We start from the raw sequence: 18,476 nt of genomic DNA, 5'->3' as shown, positions 1-18,476 counted from the left end.
AAACTTCGTCTTGCGAGACGCCTCTCGCAACGCAAAACGCTTTCATCTTGTGAGTTTTTTGTTGCATGAGGCATTCGTCTTGTGGGGTACCACTGTATTGTAGTTCTCTTATATATGTATTGTAGTTATCTGTACTATTAATATTAATATTATACAACAGTATGTGATATCTTTTTTGCTTTCTACCACCAGTCCACCCACTGAGGTCGTTGGGGTTTCAAAGCCGAAATGCTCTGACAAGTAGATTTATCGTCTATCCGAGATAGACAGAATGGGGCGGCATGAGGACATCTAACCAGCCCTAGCAATTGTCTTCTGTGTTGCATTGGAGATTGGGGGCTGGGGGCTTGCTTGAATATGTTACAGAGCATCTCTGGTACCAGAACAATTGTGTGGTCATCAAAGGAGCTGGGATCCTCACCCACCAACATCATTTTATTATACTATACTATACTATACTATTTTATATATATATATATATATATATATATATATATATATATATATATATATAATATTCAGCAGAGAATTATGTCCCTTTGTTGCTCACTCCCACCCTTTGCAAACAGAATTTTATTCCCATGAAGGAAAAAAGCATGTTTTCTTTGAAGAATAGCTATGATGATAAACATGATAATGAAGTCTATGCAGAGGACTGGATAAACTACTTGGAGATGTTAAAAATACACTGTAAAGTAGAGCTACCTAAGTTCAGTCGAGTGACGGTCTTTCCTTATTGGATAAATTGGGGGTGCAAAAACAGCATTCTGATAGTGTAGGATTCAGGCTGTTGGACAGGCACCCAATCTTAAGAGAAGGATTGCCACATTTTAAGAAAGACAAGATTTTAGTTCCTTCAATAGTAGCATGGATAATAAGCATTATGGTAACCCTTCTATCACAGTGATGGAAGGATGGAAATACTATATATTCTCCTGCTTCAGAACCATTAAATGAACAGAAGTCTTGACCTGCATGGAATATGGTTTCTCTAAGTCTGACACCATCTTTGTGAGGATCAAGAGCAGGCCTTTAGATTCTACAGGAATTAAATTTTAACAGTGTACACTTCTTTTGACGAGCATGGTCCAGGGGGCTTCTGCCAGTGGCTCTCCTGCTCAGATGTGGGCCCTCAGCAGATACATGATCATGTGACACCAGCCCTTGAAGTTGTTCATTTATTTTTATTTTTTATTTTTTAACTATAATAGGACATTATAAGATAAAGTAATGATATGTTGTTACAGCTGGAAACAAAATTTCTTTATATATTCGCATGTATAAAATGATTAAAAACTTTAACTTTGCTTCAAAATGCGAGTTTTTGCCTTTTTTTAGTGTATTTCAAACAGATCTCAATTTACCAAGCTAATAATCAATCATAAAAATAATTGCAGATTTGGATTCCTTATGTGCAATAACATATTTTTAGAACCCCTCATTGAGCAAATTCGCAAAAAAACCAAATCAAATCCGTCCTTAAATGACACGCCCTACTGTGGGAATGCATCCTACAAGCAGCTTCTGAGGTGCTTCTCTACAGGGGCTCAGAAAAGTCCACTGCCACCCCTGCAAGGTGCACCTCAAAAGTTCTGAGCCACACACAAAAGGCTGCCATACTGAGCTTGCTGGGAGCTCCAGTCCAAAACAGAAGGAAGGCATCAAGTTGGGAAAGGCCATATTACTGTTATGCAAACTTCTGGCCACACATGAATGAGTCTACTTGTGCTCTTCGCCCAGATGGCACAGACTGTCATCATTTGTAGTGTGTGAAACTTAAGTTATCAAAAAAGAAAATTGTTAGGTGAAGCCTATCTATTTTGAAATGAGAGTAGACTAAAGGCATTCTTTTTCTTTTCTTTTCTTTTTGGTACAACCACTTTTTTATTGGACTTTTACAAGACAGGTTTATGCAATGCTGCCAGTGTTGGAGGCGATCCTGGGTCAAAGAGCATTTCATTTCCCCTTTGTTGTTTACAATGACCCCCGCATTGTCTTCAAAGTACAAGAACACCCCATCTTTTCTCCGAGACGATTTCTGTTGACGAATCACAACTGCCGGATGCACTTCCTTCCTGAACTCTGGTTTGCCTTTCTTGACAGTAGCCATTACCATGTCTTCCATGCCAGCAGCTGGCAGCCTATTCAGGCGCCCCTTAATCCCTTTCACAGAGATGATGTATAGATTTTTGGCCCCAGTGTTGTCTGCGTAGTTTATAACAGCTCCCACAGGGAGACCAAGGAAGAAGCGAAATTTTGCACCAGATGAACCACCACGTCCTCGCTTAGACATCTTGAGCAGTTGGCGGAAAAAATGAAAAAGCAGCTAAAGGCATTCTTAATAATGCACTCATTTTTCCAGGAGGAAAAAGAAACAAACCTTCTCAAATCTGCTGCAGTCATGATGGTTATGACAGAACTGAGCAGGAAAGTACTCACCTTGCTCCATCAGGCACATCCAGATTCGGGGCCGGGGGGTGGGGCTCAAGAAGAGGAGTTATGGGACAACACTTCCATAGCTAAAGATCTAGAATGTAGCCAGAAATTGCTCTGCATAGCTACAGGACCCACGTGTGTGATTGCACAAGCGTATGAAGAACAGGTTTAATCACCAACCGTCACTTCCCCTATCATATTATTTGTTCGTATCAATCACATAGTCATTCCAGGAACTTATGCAGACTCCACCACTTGCTATACAAGAGAGTACATATGAGATTTAACATTCTAGTCATTGCAAAGTCTAATGTAGCATTAGAAACACAGAGAAATATCTTTTGGTCAACAGAGTCTTGCTTTTCTGCTAATTATAAAACTGTGTTCAGGTTTATCATTACCTCCCACTGCAACAGAACACTGAACCACAAGCCTCAGTAAACAAGACTTTTGTAGCTAGCAGTATTACCACAGTTGGAGTGCAGAACTTTGTATACCTGTCTGACCTACCTTTTTCTGAAGAACATTAACCTTGCGTTCTTTCACATCCAGCATATCTTTGAGATCATGAATCTCCCCAGCTTGAGTTCCTTTCTCTTCAGCTATCTCCTGAATTTGCTTAGTCTTTTTATTCAACATGGTCTCTTTCTCTTCTAGACGTAACCGGAGAGCATCCACCTGAAATCAGTCAAAGAAACAAGACTTCCAACTACCTTCAAGCAAGACAGCCTTTAAGCAATGGAAAACTCTGCTGACAAAGAATTGAACTGTATTACCAGATTCAACTCACAAGTTTATTTCTCTCTACTTCCCATCAAACATGAATCTTGTATCAAAAATGCTAAATTTATAGTAGAAAGTAGATGCTGAACTGTAAAGGTAAATAGTAAGAGCGCTGAACCACTTTTTTAAATTAAAAAAGCAGTATACTGAGAAAGCAGTTGAAAAAGCAGATTTGCACTGTCCAATAAAACAGCTGACCTGTTATCTGGTTGATTAAGCAGTTGGTAGCTGAAGACACAGCTCTTTACCCTGATCTTTAGAAACTAAAAAACTGATTTAGGTGGCTTCTCTATAATGTGTTTTATGAATTACTGATTTGCGGTTTATATGTGGGTGCGTTTTTTACTGTTTTAATTGTGTTTTTATCATCTGTAACCTGCCCCGGAACCTTCTGGTGAAGGGCAAGCATGAAATACAAATAATAATAATAATAATAATAATAATAATAATAAATACATTGCTTTAGGGATATGTTTCATCTAACTTTTTGTATTTCATCATGGACTACCAAATACAACATATATCCAAGCTTTGAATACATTGTGCTTGGTAAATATATGCAAGCTTTGAATACATTGTGCCTGCCACTTTTCAAAGGCTAATCTGAAATGGACAAGTCCTATGCTTCCCTATACAGTATTTTGCTGACAATTTAAATCTAAATATGCTATTAAAAAAGTAAAAAGAGGTAAAAATATGTTAATATGCCATTATGTTAATATGCCATTAACATAATCCAAACACAGATATTTTGCACTATGGTATACAGTGGTACCTCTACTTACAAATAAATCTACTTACGAATTTTTCTACTTACAAATGGAGCTCAGTCCGCCATCTTGGATGCGGTTTAGATAGGATTTTTTCTACTTACGAATTTTTAGATAGGGTTGCTTCGACTTATGAATTTTTTATCCCAATGCATTCCTATGGGATTCGACTTACAATTTTTTTCGACTTACAAATGTGTGTTCGGAACGCATTAAATTCGTAAGTAGAGGTACCAGTGTATATCCTGGTGTAAAAAACATAATGCGAGAAGCAGCTCCAAATATCGTTACTCCTGTGTCTTTTGAACCACCTGGCTTTCACAACTTCAACTCCTGTGATCCACCCCCCTTTGATCTGTGTACATTTTCCTGGGAGATTAAAGATAAATAAGTAAATAATACATGTTCCCTCCCTTTTGTCTCCCCAAACATCACCTACATGGCAAGTTGCAGAATAAGTTCAGCAAAATGTGTATCTATATACCGGTAGATATATAGATATCTCTGTAGGCTGCTACAGCACACAAGTTCTAACCTCACAGCTGAGTGAGCATATGGGTCAGACTCATACTGAAAGGGATGTTTGAAGTATTAGGATTCAGGAAAAAAAATTATGGCCGTCAACGATTCTAATAAATAAACATGCCATTACTAATAATGGACCTAAACACTCTAATCTAAATTAATTCTAAACACTCAAAGCAGCTGGCAAGTGGGCTTTTTTATTTTATTTTAAGATATCATTGAAAAAAGCATGAGAGCACATAACCCCACATAAATTCATGTAGGTGTGTCCACCACTGTACATAGTGCTTTACAACCTAAGCAAAATGTTAAGTCCCTGATCCAAGAAGCTTGCAGGTTGCATTTTGACAGTGGGGAAAAATGAATGGGAGAGACGAGGCTAACGTGGAATAAGTGTGGGCAAATGATATTACTGTATCAAGTCCAAGATGGAAATGCAACACCCCACCACAAAAAAAGGAAAAAAGATGACACTACTGTGCATCCCTATCTAGTAGTCAGTATGCCCTCCCACCAAGTTTGTATTGACATTTCAGAGAACAAGGATTAAAGCAAACAGCAGAATTGAAGTGACATAATGTAGAGTTCACAAAGACTCTAGCAGCTCTGATAATTTTCAGAATTCTTTGTTCCGTGTTCTCAGCCTCTGTATGTTCCAAAGTCAAAGGGGTGGTGGTAGCAGGAATGAGAACAGTTTGAACACTAATTCTGACTAGGCAAGATGGCCACCAGAAAGAAAAGAACAATCTGGAAGACCACTGCAGAGTAAGAGTGACAACACCAGGCCATTCATGATCCCGAAAGAAACCCACTGACCCTTATCGGTTTGGCTTTCAGAAACAGTTCAAGCTAGCTAAACTTGGGTGTTAATCCTATTTGACAGTATCAGATTTGGTGCTTATTAGCTGAATTCATTACAAGGCCATCAGTCACGGTGAGTAAGCTGGCTGCATTCTGAATCTTTGGCTCCCTCTGTGCAAGCTCAAGATGTTAAAGGAAACTTGGTCAATTCAAAATACAGAAAAGCTGTTTAATTAGACAATGGTTAACTGCAGCTGATGCCCTAGGTTTTTCCTTTAATGGGATGTTCCTCCTTTTTTTTAATAAGGATCCTAATTGGCCAAATCAAGCATTAATTTGCCTTAAGAAATGAGACCGGGTCCAGAAATAAAACTTCCTTTGTTAGAAATATTAGGAGGCATCAGCCATAATTACAAATACTGTAATCAATTTGCCCAAATGGAGAGCAGGTTCTTTCCTGGCTATGAAAAACATGTATTTCTCCACCACCATATTCTTCAGTCTGTTCCCAGCTGATCTGAAGGCTGGTCTGGGGGCCAAACCTAAGTAATATTTGATTATTATTATTTTTAAAAAACCTACTTCAAAGGCACTCAAGGTTGGTTGATGCCTTGAGAAATTAAGATGCTGATCCAGCTTCCTGAAAAACCCACCTATCAAGGTGGACCATCTGTCCAGGAGAATGGAACACGATTAACAGCTACCATTTATCTTCTCCAAATAATAATAAAAAAAATTAAGGTGTGTCAGCTGTCCTACACATCCATGCTGGCTTCTGGACATTCTGTAGCAGTCAAACCAGCACTGAGTGATGAGTTGCTCAAAGTAAGCAGCCTTGTTAAATAAAGCAGGCATATGAAGAAAGCCGGGCAACTTGCAACACTGTCCCTTACATAAGGAAAGCCTTCTGGATCAGGCCAAGGGCCCATGCAATCCAGCATCTTGTTCCCATAGTGGCCACCCAGATGCCTGTAAGCAGGATGGAACACTCTGCCCTCCTGTGGTTTCCTGGAACTGTTGGCCCTGAAAGTTGTAGCACACCCTCTAACCACCTGCAACAGCTGTGCTGCAGAACAACAGTTAATCTCCAAATTGCCCTTAGTATCTAGGGAGTTAGTCGCCAGAGCCCTGCTACCAGGGTCTCGGGTTTGAAACACTTGGTGCCTTATAGAGGGAATGTCCAGAACTTTATATCAAGCATACTTTGGATCCTAAGGGGGGGGGAATCATTTTCATTGTTAGGAATTATTTTCCCTTCCCCTAAACCAGCATTTTAATTTATACCTAATTCCAATGAAATAAGTCAATTTAAGTACAGTGGTACCTCTACTTACGAATTTAATGCGTTCCGAACGCACATTTGTAAGTCGAAAAAATTGTAAGTCGAATCCCATAGGAATGCATTGGGAGAAAAAATTCGTAAGTAGAAGCAACCCTATCTAAAAATTCGTAAGTAGAAAAAATCCTATCTAAACCGCATCCAAGATGGCAGACAGAGCTCCATTTGTAAGTAGAAACATTCGTAAGTAGAGGTATAACTGTATATGAATAAACATCCATATCTGCAATGGCAATATAATCCACTACTTTCTAGTTGGTGAATCCCTTTGAACTCAATATTGATTTAATATTTGGGATGGCTAAAACTCCTGGTTTTATTTTTGTATGAAGTCTCATCTTAGAAACTACAGAATGTACTTTCAGCAAAGTTTGTTAAGAGCTGGCAAGGCACAGAGACATCATGTTAACCCTGTTCTTGCGGGCAGAAATTATGCACTTGCTTATACATAGCAACACATTTTATGGATGCCTCACACAGAATGCCAACACTCAAGTTCTGTGGCAAGCAGATTTAGTGCCAACTTCAACAAAGTCATTGTGTAACTTTCTCAGTACTCAAAAAACTATTCCAAAGAAACAGCCTTCCTAGTTTTGACTAGGAAAGTTATTTTAACCAAAATTTGGCCTTCTTTCTTTTATGATATTGATTTATGTTTAATTACAGAGCAGCAGCATGGCCTAAAAATATTTATGGCTGATGGAACTCCTCCAGGATCCTCCACTGACCAAGGAAGGACAGAGCGGTTCGTTTATATCTGTCAGGGATGGGCAGGAACCTGAGGAATGAGCAGAGGAGGCAAGTGGGGAGGAAGAGGATCCAGGGAAATGGCCCAGTGATTTGTGGGGTTCTAAGCCACCTGTAAGGCAATTGCCAGCAGAGGAGGAGGAGACTGGGTGGCAAACACAAGGGGGAAAGGATGTGGAGGAAGAGTTGCAGGAGGTCTCAGAGTCTGGAAAGCCAGCAACAGCCCCAGGGAGAGTTATGCCTGTGCAAACTCATCCATCTGCCCCTCTGCTCTCTCCATGCTCAAGGAGGGGCATGAAGGATGAGAGCAGTTGGAGTTGCCATTAAAGAGGCGCCATCAGGTGTTTGCATGCCACCACATCAGACAAGGGGGCTTAAGAAGCAGAGAGGGGTGAGGCCCTGCTGCTGCTCCAACTGCCCGAGACAGGGCACAGGGCTGCGGAGGGAGCTTGCCTAGACAGTAAGGTAATGGCGAGTGGCGTGTACCGTATTTTTTGCTCCATAAGACACACTTTTTTTTCTCCTAAAAAGTAAGGGGGGTGTCTGTGTGTCTTATGGAGCGAGTGCATCTTATGGAGCAAATTCCCCCTCCCCCATTTTCTGTTGCATGAGATTTTTCAACTGTTCTTATTTGTTCTTATATGCATTCCAACTCCCTCTCCTCAACACTATCCTGATGTGCTTCAAGTGAGAATACTGAGAAATCAGGTAAGCTAATATTAATAAACTAAACCCAGAGTTCTGTCTGTTCTGACCTCTAAGCTTATGTGCCATTGTTGCAGTTCAGCCAACTAGACAACTCAGTTCAGGAGAAAAGTCAGATTGTTGTTTGTCTCACTTTGTCCTTTTTGTGTTCTCTAATGACTATTTCAGGCAAAAAAAAAACATTTGTTGATAAATCTGTGTTCTGAGTTTTCAATAAGACAAGCAATGCATGTCAAAATGTCCCTAGTAGGTGTCAGAAAACTGTTCCCATACTAAGTGTACAGAGGATCAGAACTGCAAAATATGAAAATCATGTGGAATACATATAAATTCTTACATGGTAAGAGCCTCAAATAGCTTAGTAAAGTCAAGGTAAATAACAAACCTCTTGGGTGTTAGATTCAGTTCTCTATTGCATACAAATTTCCTCATTTGGCACTGGGTTGGTACAGGGAAGGTCAAAGGACCAAGTAACTTAGACATTACGGTGGTGGTGGGGACCCATATTTCAAGAGACTGAATTAGCCATATGCTTGCCAATGCTGAGCCAAGCAAAAGGACTCAGTGGGATAGTAATAAAATTGTATATGGATGAAGCATTTTATTCCAAAATAAATGTTGCTTTTTATTTTGCTTTATTTACAAAAATATTTTAAGTTTCTAAAACTATTTATAAAGATTCCTTTGCATATTGAAACTAACCTCAACATCCTCTCCACCTACCTGCCCTTAGGATAAACAATCCCAACACAAGGTCATTTTGCATTTCAGACCCAGTATTACAGATGTCAACTGCCAAGCCTTGGATTCAGATGCTTTAAATAGAGAAGATAGATGTACCAGGTTTCCATGGTAGATCTTTAAAATAACTGAACAGTTTTAAAGCAAATTTCTTATATCAACATGTCTGTGGACAATTAAAGATAGAGAGTGGTATCTCCCTAGCTTCATGCTTTTACTAAAAACAAAAAAACCCAGAGTTATTTGTTACATGCATCAGAGTTGAACAGTTGCCTCAAATATGTTACACTTTTCAACAAAGAAAACAAATATTTCATGCCTGCATAACTGTAGAGAAAAGGCTGAAAAATACAGGCACATCATTTTTAAAAAAGAGCTTGGAATTTGGAGTGTTATTCTGGTAAGAGTGAGGCTTCTCCCTCCTAACTCCCAACACTCATGTTCCTACAACAGTTCCTAAATAAAGATCAAGGTGGCAATACCCAGGGGTACCATTTAGCAATGGTGTATAGCTGCCCCCTCTTTATATTTTCAGACCCCATGAAGTTATTGATTGGGATACCACCATGTATAACTTGTGGTCAGTTCTATACACTGAATGACTATTGTTATAACAATTTAAATAGGCTTATAGACTAGGTATGTGTGCTCAACAAACATTGAATTCTTTCATTTTGAAAAAAATGTGACTGTCCTCTGTGATGACTTTGCTATTATGGAACATAAGAAATAAGCAAGCTGCTGCATGGTAGGTTATTATTGAACATATAAAACCATATAAAAAATAAGAAACTTCCCAAAAGCAGCTCTTTGGGCCTTTTTGAGTCTACAGACTTGTCAACCCTGGGTTTTGGCTACTAGGAAACAATTCCTATTTGATACCAACTATCAGTCTACTGGTAATGTGTTATAAATTGGCAACCTTCCACTTTCTACTTTTGTGATTTTCAATCACTCCAGTCCTAAGAGTAATTGGAACTTTTGGCAAAATCTAGAGCTTGCTTGTGGATTGATTGATTAAACTAAACACATTCAGCAGCATATTAGACACACACAGCACATACATTTGGTTTCCTTGGCAAAGAGTAAAGGTAAAGGGACCCATGACCGTTTGGCCCAGTTGCGGACGACTCTGGGGTTGCGTGCTCATCTCGCATTACTGGCCGAGGGAGCCAGCGTTTGTCCGCAGACAGCTTCCTGTCATGTGGCCAGCATGACTAAGCCGCTTCTGGTGAAACCAGAGCAGCGCACGGAAATGCCATTTACCTTCCTGCCGGAGCAGTACCTATTAATCTACTTGCACTTTGACGTGCTTTCGAACTGCTAGGTTGGCAGGAGCTGGGACCGAACAATGGGAGCTTACCCCATCGCGGGGATTCGAACCGCCGACCTTCTGATCGGCAAGCCCTAGGCTCTGTGGTTTAAACCACAGCGCCACCCACATCCCTGGCAAAGAGTATGCATCATTTATTAATACTATCTGTTGGTCATGCACTCTAGTAAAAAAAAAAAGTGTCCTGCTACAGTGTTATTGACTAAAAAAAGTTCAGTGAATGTATACATGGATTATTCTTTTAAATGATTTAACGTGAGCATTTGTTAATACTGTCAGATTGTGTTTTGGGTTAGATTCCTTTCTTCTGCTCTAACTTCCTTCTAACTTTCAGGGTACAAATATACACATGACAGAAAGACAGGAAATCTTAATTCTCAGAGCACCAATTTTTAAGATCATTTCATGCTTATTATAGGTGCCAGTTTTATGGCCACTGAAGCAATACGTTCAGCTCATTAACAAAACTAGGCTAAGAGAAATGAAATTCAGTACACAGGATGCACATTTCTTTCTTGGACAATGACAATAGCACCTGGCTGACAACTATGATTGAGTTCATATTCTCTCTACAAATATAAAATGCAACTAGTAGAAATAAGTATTTGATACCAGCTCACAGGCCCAAAAAGTTTTATGACACAGCCCAATTTGAACTAGATATAAGAGGGTGCAGGGGGAAGGTCTGCTAGTAATTATGCTCCTCACCATGGTGCCACTGAACAAACACATTTACAGAAGTTCCATCACTGTACTGCATTTTGCAGGTGTCCTATACAGCTACCTTACTACCTTTATCATACATTTTGGTCTCACTGTGGAAATGGGAAAGGCAAGAGGAGAAGCCTTTGAACCAACTGTGAGGGACAGGGAATATCGGGAGGTCCCTCCCATCTTGAGATCCAGCCCATCTCCGAGCGCTGGGGAAAGAAGGGAGAGTTCCGACTCAAGTGGAGAAGCAGGAAGTGGTGTCCGAGGCTCAGGCAAGGTAGCAGAGCCACTGCCCAAGGTGGGACAGGAAGGGGGGAGCAAGGGGGGAAGGCCAATCCCACCGACTCCGGAATTGCGCAAGAAACGTCGGGGGAAGAGGCTGGGTCTCCCCAAGCTTTTATGCTGGAGGAGAACGCGCCAACCTCCATTCGGAGGTACTGAAGAAGACGGATAAGATGTGTCAATCTCTGTAAATAGCACTGCCTTTAGCACTGTAAATACACAGCACCAATAAAAGAATAAAATGCAGAGCTGTGTGGAGTCGTTACTCTGAAGTAGCCCACCCAGGCCACTGTGACACCAACATTTCAAGCAGTACCTGAAACACGAGGTGGTTGGAGAACTGCAAGCACTGGAAATTGGGAAGGTTCAGACAGGTGCTTCTAACCTGCTTTATCTACAGCTGGTCCAAACAGCTGTTTTAGAAGAGGACATCTTTGCTGGCCTGCCATTGGCTGAGAAGAGTGGCAGAGAGCTCAGAGGAGAGGTTGGCAATTGGGTCTGAAAGGTTTTTGTGCACAGGACTGGTCTGTGGGTTGCCAGTTCCTCACTCCTGCATTGCCTAAAGATTGCCCTGCCTTCTCTCTAAAGCAATCCAGAAAAGGATGCTAAATTGTAATCCAGTAGAACAGTCTATTGTAATATTACTGAGTGTTATGTCAGTCAAATATTTATAAGGGCAATGCACTGAGTACTGTAAGTCAAGCATTATGGTATTTTGAGACAGGGTATAAAACAAAATTTAAAGAAGCACTCTATAATGTTTATACTTTTAACAACTCTTCTGTAACAAATGCAAAATAGAAGAGATTGAGGAAGCCATATCACTCAACAATTTTGTTAATACAGAGCACGAGGTTAACTCCAATTTTATTGTCCATGGTTAAGAAAATACTCACTAATAAAAAGCTTTCTGATGAAGCTTGAAATATTCAGATAAATTATGCCATACTTTTTCATCTTCCTCTTAATATAAACATCTGCCATTAACTAGTTAGTTCATTCTGATGAACATCAGGAACTAATATGCAGTACTGTGTTAGAATGACCAATACACTGGCGCCCTCTTATGGCTAACGTATTTATTTATCCAAATAGAAGCAATAAAACTACGTGTTCATCAAGAACAGCTCTATATGCTTACACTTGAAAACCTTCCCGACTATGTTAATTATGATTGAACAAAAGGAGTTGCATAGTTCAACATTTTAAGAAGTTAGCACACCTTTAAATATATGCATTTCAGAAGGCGTGGTCTATAGAACAGGACTGCTATTTTCAGAAAGTATGGTCTGCAGAACATACATTTAGGCTGTAAGCATAACAAATATATTCAAATGCACCAATATGAGCAGATAACAATAATGTAACCAAACCATTCCAAGCCACTGGAATGCTAGCTTTTCCCTTCTGTTTGTATCTATAACTTTCTACCAGGATTTGAAAATAGACTCTGAAGTTGCTTAGCAAACCCTTGTTAACTGGGGACTGAGTTAATCAAGTCTGATAACAGGACATATTTTATGGATTTGCATCTAGTTAAAGAACAGGAAATGGGCACATTGGAGAGTGGCAGCTAATTGAGTTTTTCCAAGGAGCTGTAACAGAACCAGGTTTTTGGTTTTGTGTTTTTTTGTTTTTTACAGTAAGCTCACAACTTATGCTGGGGTTATGTTCTGGGGATCATGCCTAAAGCCAAAACTTTGTATAGTCAAAACACATTGAGTGCAAATGTGGCTGGGATTGCCAAAGTCTTTTTCCCCGGATGCCTGCCCGCTTTCCATTTAAAAAAATCCCAAGCATGTAAAGCTGAATGCGCACAAGTTAAATGTGCATAAACTGCAGGCTTACTGTATTCACAAATGACCTAGTCAGGACTTGACAAGTTTGTGGATGACACCATAGTGTTCAAAATGGTGAGATCCAAACATATAGAAGAGCTGTAGAAAGATCTCTCCAACTTGGGTGAATGAGCAACAAAACAGCAAATGAGATTCAGTGCCACGAAATGCAAACTGATGCCCATCTGGCCAAAACACCCCTAACTTCCCCTTATGATGATTGGAGTCTGAAGAGGCTACAACTACCCAGGAAAGATATTGGGGTCGTCATGGTCGCAGTTCACTAAGAACAGCAATGCAGTGTGCAGCAACAGAAAAGAGGCAAAAGTTACAAAAAATGAGCAAGCAAAATGATCATGGGATTAAAGAACTTTCTCTATGAGGAAAGGTTAGAAGTGGTTTTTTTAAAGGGAAAATGATTAAGGAAACAGTTCTGAGGAGAGTGTTGATAGAGATGTTTTATTCCTCTTACAATATTCAAACTCAAGTCACCTAATAAAACTGATCAGCAGTGGGTTCAGAACAGACAAAAGGAAGTATAATTTCACTTACAGAAAATCACTGCACAGGATAAGGTAAAAGGTAAAGGACCCCTGGACAGTTAGGACCAGTCAAAGGTGACTATGGGGTTGCGGTGCTCATCTCGCTTTCAGGCTGAGGAGTCCGGCATTTGTCCACAGACAGCTTTCCGGGTCATGTGGCCAGCATAACTAAACCGCTTCTGGTGCAATGGAACACCGTGACAGAAACCAGAGCGCATGGAAATGCCGTTTACCTTCCTGGCGCAGTGGTACCTATTTATCTAATTCACTGGTGTGCTTTTGAAGTGCTAGGTTGGCAGGAGCTGGGACAGAGCAACGGGAGCTCACCCAGCTACGGGGATTCAAACTGCTGACCTTCTGATCAGCAAGCCCAAGGGGCTCAGTGATTTAGACCACAGCGCCACCCGCATCCCTACTACACAGGTTATAAGTATAGCCACTAGCCACTAGCTTAGACAACTTTTGTTTTTGTTTTTTTAAGGCACAGATGAACTCCTGGTCTGTCATAGCAATCATCAATAAGCCAAGACAGCCAAATAGAACTTCCTGAAATAATTTGCCTCTGAATGCCAGTAACAATAAGATGTTAAAGAAGTTGTATTCACAGCAAGTGCTGTTTTTAACATTGAAGCTTATAGTATGCTCAGATATGAGCCAAACAAATTATTGTTTAATTTAGGATTTTGATAATATGTCCATGTAACTTTCACCTGCAATTGTTTGCATTTGATGTAATTATTACATTGCTTTCATGATAGTAAATTATGTTTAATCAAAATTGTTGCAAAAGTTGCAATGTATATATTTTGGGCATATGAATTATCAAGTCCTTTCATCAAGTTGGAGATCTTGTGGAATGAATTATTATTTTTCTTTGATAATTGTGAAAGGTTAGAAAGGAAAATTTGGGAGTAAATATCCCTTCCTTTGAGCCCCTTTCATTTTGGGGGTCCAGCTCACTTTTTATTTGCTGCCCAATTTTAGCCTTGCCGATTCAGACAATTATGAACTAATTGGGGTTTCTCAGTTCAGCATCAATAATCAATATTTGAGAATTGTAATAGCAGCAATTTATAAAGTTTATTATGCTATTAACCTCATTTATCTCCTTTTCTGCAATGCTTAAGTTCTATTAAGTAAAATTTGCTAAGTGCCTGAAGTTTTCTATGTGCTTATAAGAAGGGGAATTAACTTACCTCTTTAATGCAGCAGTTGTTACAGTGGAAATTAAGGTGAAAAACTTAACTGTCACACACTGATTTCTGATACATAGAAATCAGGCTTAGACTTCTCCAAACAGAGCAAAGTTGTCATACCATGTTCAAGAGCTCCTTAGCATTACATTTCTGTATTTTATCCCTGAATTCAAAATGCCCCCTTATAGTTAACAAACAGCAATAATTCAAGATTGTGCCCTTCACCTCTGTTTGCAGGATGGCAGCTCTCTGCTCTTTAGCTGTGAGGGACTCCTTCAGAACATCAATGTGTTGCTTGCTATCAGAAAACTGGTTTGTGAGGGTTTCCAATTTTGTCTGTAAGGCCAACAGCTCTGTGTCTTTGCGTGACAGTTCCTGTTTCACCTGACCAATCTAAAGGAGGAACCAAAGAGAAAAATACAGGTTATCAAACTGTACATTAATCTGTCAAAGGAAATAGAACTATTTACGGAAATATTTCCAGCTATCACAAAGGCATGGCACCAAGCTGGCTCAGGAAATCAGAAAGGACAGTAAACTTCACTGAGCGCATGCGCATGTGCAAGTACAGTCTTAAAATAATGTTGTAAAATGAAAATAGAACTGGATTGTAGCCAATATGCATATTATTCCACTACTACATTCAACTTCAGGCAGAGGCCCAACAATTGCTGATGAACCAAGAAGTGAAAGAACAAATAATAGGCCAAATAGTAAGCCAATCAGTTATTGCCTAAGAGCTTTTAAAAGCACTTTGTAGTGAATGGCAGAAGCAAAAAACATTGATTTTAAAAAGGAGCTGTTCTGCTTTGTTGAAGAGTGCCAATATCATTTTGTTTCTGGCCTGCATTCCTACTACCTGTGTTTCTCTGTCTTGCAATTATGTTTGATGGAGGAAAATATTTCAGCAAAGATGTGAAAAAATATGCATTTGAAAATTGAGGGAACTTCAGTGTATTTCCCAGGTAGTACTTTAAACATTAGCTAGTAACTATATTGACTTCACTCTTGAGTACTCTCAAGGCTTTGAGCAAATTATCGATCCTTTTTTCCAACAGTAATGCCAAGGCTCCCTTCTTCCCCCATTTTGTCTTATAAACATTATTTATATTAATTATAGGTTTGGTTTGCACATAACTTTAAACCATGAAGAATCTATGATTTAGTTATGATTTGTTTGATCATCCATACTCTGCCCAGCAGCCTAACTATTAATTAATCGCGTTTACATATGTCTCAAGGCAATTGACAGACACACCATAAAAACCTAACAATAATTTTTCAAACAGTACAAAAACAACTGAAGATTTGCACTGTTTTTAAAGTAACACTTCAAACAGAGATTGTTTCAACAAACGTTTCTAGAGGGATGAAGCAAACCTGTATTTGCTCCCAAAAAGCACAGATAGTGAGTGCCTGCCATGCCTCAATGGAAACAGACGGCCATTTAGTTCTGTGGAACTATGGTTTGCTTACCACCAACTAACCATGTTCTGAAGTCATGGTTTGTTGCCGGCTCATGAAGATTGGTTTGTTTTAACCATTGGTATGGCATGTGAACCCAGTACCCTTTTTAACCATGGTTTGTTTGGCCACCTCAGAAACTCACCAAGCTGCAAAGGCATTAGACAAGAGCAATGAGCAAACAAACCAAACTTTGCAGACCAAGCTATGATTTGTTGAACAAACTATGACTTAGTGTTAAGTAAAAGCCAGGTCATTGTCTGTATTAGATTATGAACTTGCAGGCAAAGCTTCTATTCTTTTAACTTTAGTACAAGGACTTAAGATTGTATTAAACAGTGTCGCTCAGATGACTGTGAGACTTCCATGAATAAAACATGGAGAGAAGCAATTTCCAACTGTTTCCTCGCCCCCTGTGGGACCCTACAGCACAGATTTAGAGGGACATTGGGAGCTGTGTATTTTTGCCAAAATAATTATTTTTTCATTAATTGCAAAATATTTTCATATACTGATGCTTCATGGTAGCCCATTAAAAAAGATGTATACACTTATACAATCTTCAAATCAGATTTAATTAAATACAGCAACAATCTCCAATTAGAAAGAAGCATTGTAATCAGGGTAAGATCACAGCTCAGTTTTCAGGTAGAAAAATATTTTCTCTGTTGAGTCTATCATAAAGATATTATTTCATTTCATCCTAGAAATTGAAGCCAAATACATCAACAAGTCAAAAAACTTGCAATCCAGACATGTTTTAAGATTAAATGTGCAGCACATACTTCAAGGCAGGACAGGAAATGAGGACATAACAAGGTCTCCATTTCTGCTCCTAATCTCACACAATGTTTATGAAAATACACAGCCTGACAAAATATAGTGTGGAATACAATCAAAGACATAACATTTTACTGTGCATTTTCAAGAGCTCAGTACATGCATCTCAGACACATCTAAAGCACTTTGAAAGAATCTAAGAATATAGCATGACACCTTAGCTCAAGTCATGAAAATTGGGTGTTTGAAGTAGATTATAGATTGTGATGTTACTTATATCAACCATAAATAAGCTAAAGACAGATGCAGATTTATAATTAGTTATAGTGCTTTTCACAGTCGCAGAGTGCAAGGTAAGCAAAGTAAGCTACCCGGAAAGCCAGCAGAGCCCAAGTAAGCGGCACTGCACACAGAGAAGTCAATCTTACGGCAGAGACCTCAGTCTGGAGAGAAGTCACTCTCTTTTTCAGCTCCTCTCCTTGAGCCTCTTTGGCATTTAGCTCTTCCTTCAGTTGCTCTACCTGCCACGACATTATTATTCTTTTACTTTTATATTGGAATGTTTTCCTGTCAAATGTCCTCAGTCTGCACAGAGGCAAATCGTAGCAAAAAAACAGCCAGCAGATTCAACACTTGCCAAACCCTCCGTCCTGGCAAAAATGCAAGATCTCTAAAATAAAACACTTCTTCCTAAGCTGCATACAGGAAATATTGCACATATAACAAAAAAATGGCATGTCATTATCTCGAACACACCACCGGTTCTTTGGTAATGAGACAAACTGTGGTAATTTAGAACAATTTGAGAAAAAATTACCAGCCTAAAGAGCCAAGTATCAAACACTGCTGAAAATAAAATATATAAATTTGAAAGACTATGCAGAATGTTTTTGATTATTATGCAGTCGATCAATAACTGGATCTCCTTTAAAAATAATAATCAGGTCTTTTGAGGTCTACTGCCCTTTTGTGTTGCATTTAATTGTGATTAATTTCCCCAAGAACAGACTGAATGGTGCTTCTGCATCAGTTTATGAAATAAAAATTACTACTGTTTGAAGAGCAATACTCAAATTATGAAAAAGAGTTAACTTTATTTCATTATCATGAGGGAACTCCATTTCAACTATTTGCATGTGTGTATATATACACTAGTAGAAAGGGTGGAATGCAAGTGCCTCATCTGCTTTGTGATTAGTTGGTTTAATTAGTTTCTTAGAGGAGTATATCATTGCCTAACAGATAGTGTTCACGCATTACCTTGTTTTTCATGAATTTGGAATGGCTACGATACACCTCCATTTGTTTCATTTCCTCCTCTCGTTCCTCTGTACTGAGGGCTCCATTTGACTTCAGCATCTGGATCTCTTCTTCCAAATCTCGGAGTCCACGCTCCATGGAAGAGATCTTAGAATCCTTCAGACACAGTGAACAATGGGCAAATTAGTCTTTTTCATAAATCGTGAAAGCACCCTAATTTGGC

General features: G+C 39.3%; 1 protein-coding gene across 16 annotated transcripts in view; it reads right to left on the bottom strand.

The window, feature by feature from the left end:
• Window positions 1-18,476, bottom strand: part of ERC1 (ELKS/RAB6-interacting/CAST family member 1) — a 176,044-nt gene that overhangs the window by 127,138 nt on the left and 30,430 nt on the right. For 12 of the 16 annotated variants that reach the window (XM_060279984.1, XM_035127947.2, XM_060279991.1 and 9 more), the window contains exons 5-8: window positions 18,254-18,409; window positions 17,431-17,514; window positions 14,975-15,142; window positions 2,947-3,114 (exon numbers count right to left, since the gene is read on the bottom strand). In XM_060279984.1, the coding sequence (XP_060135967.1) occupies window positions 2,947-3,114; window positions 14,975-15,142; window positions 17,431-17,514; window positions 18,254-18,409 (576 nt within the window). The remainder of the gene's footprint in view (window positions 1-2,946; window positions 3,115-14,974; window positions 15,143-17,430; window positions 17,515-18,253; window positions 18,410-18,476) is intronic. The other 4 variants (XM_060279989.1, XM_060279994.1, XM_035127945.2 and 1 more) reach the window with 1 other exon arrangement.

The sequence above is a fragment of the Zootoca vivipara genome, chromosome 10 (genome assembly GCF_963506605.1).
Source record: "Zootoca vivipara chromosome 10, rZooViv1.1, whole genome shotgun sequence".
Lineage (NCBI taxonomy): Eukaryota > Metazoa > Chordata > Lepidosauria > Squamata > Lacertidae > Zootoca > Zootoca vivipara.
This window is presented reverse-complemented; position numbering and strand designations above follow the sequence as displayed.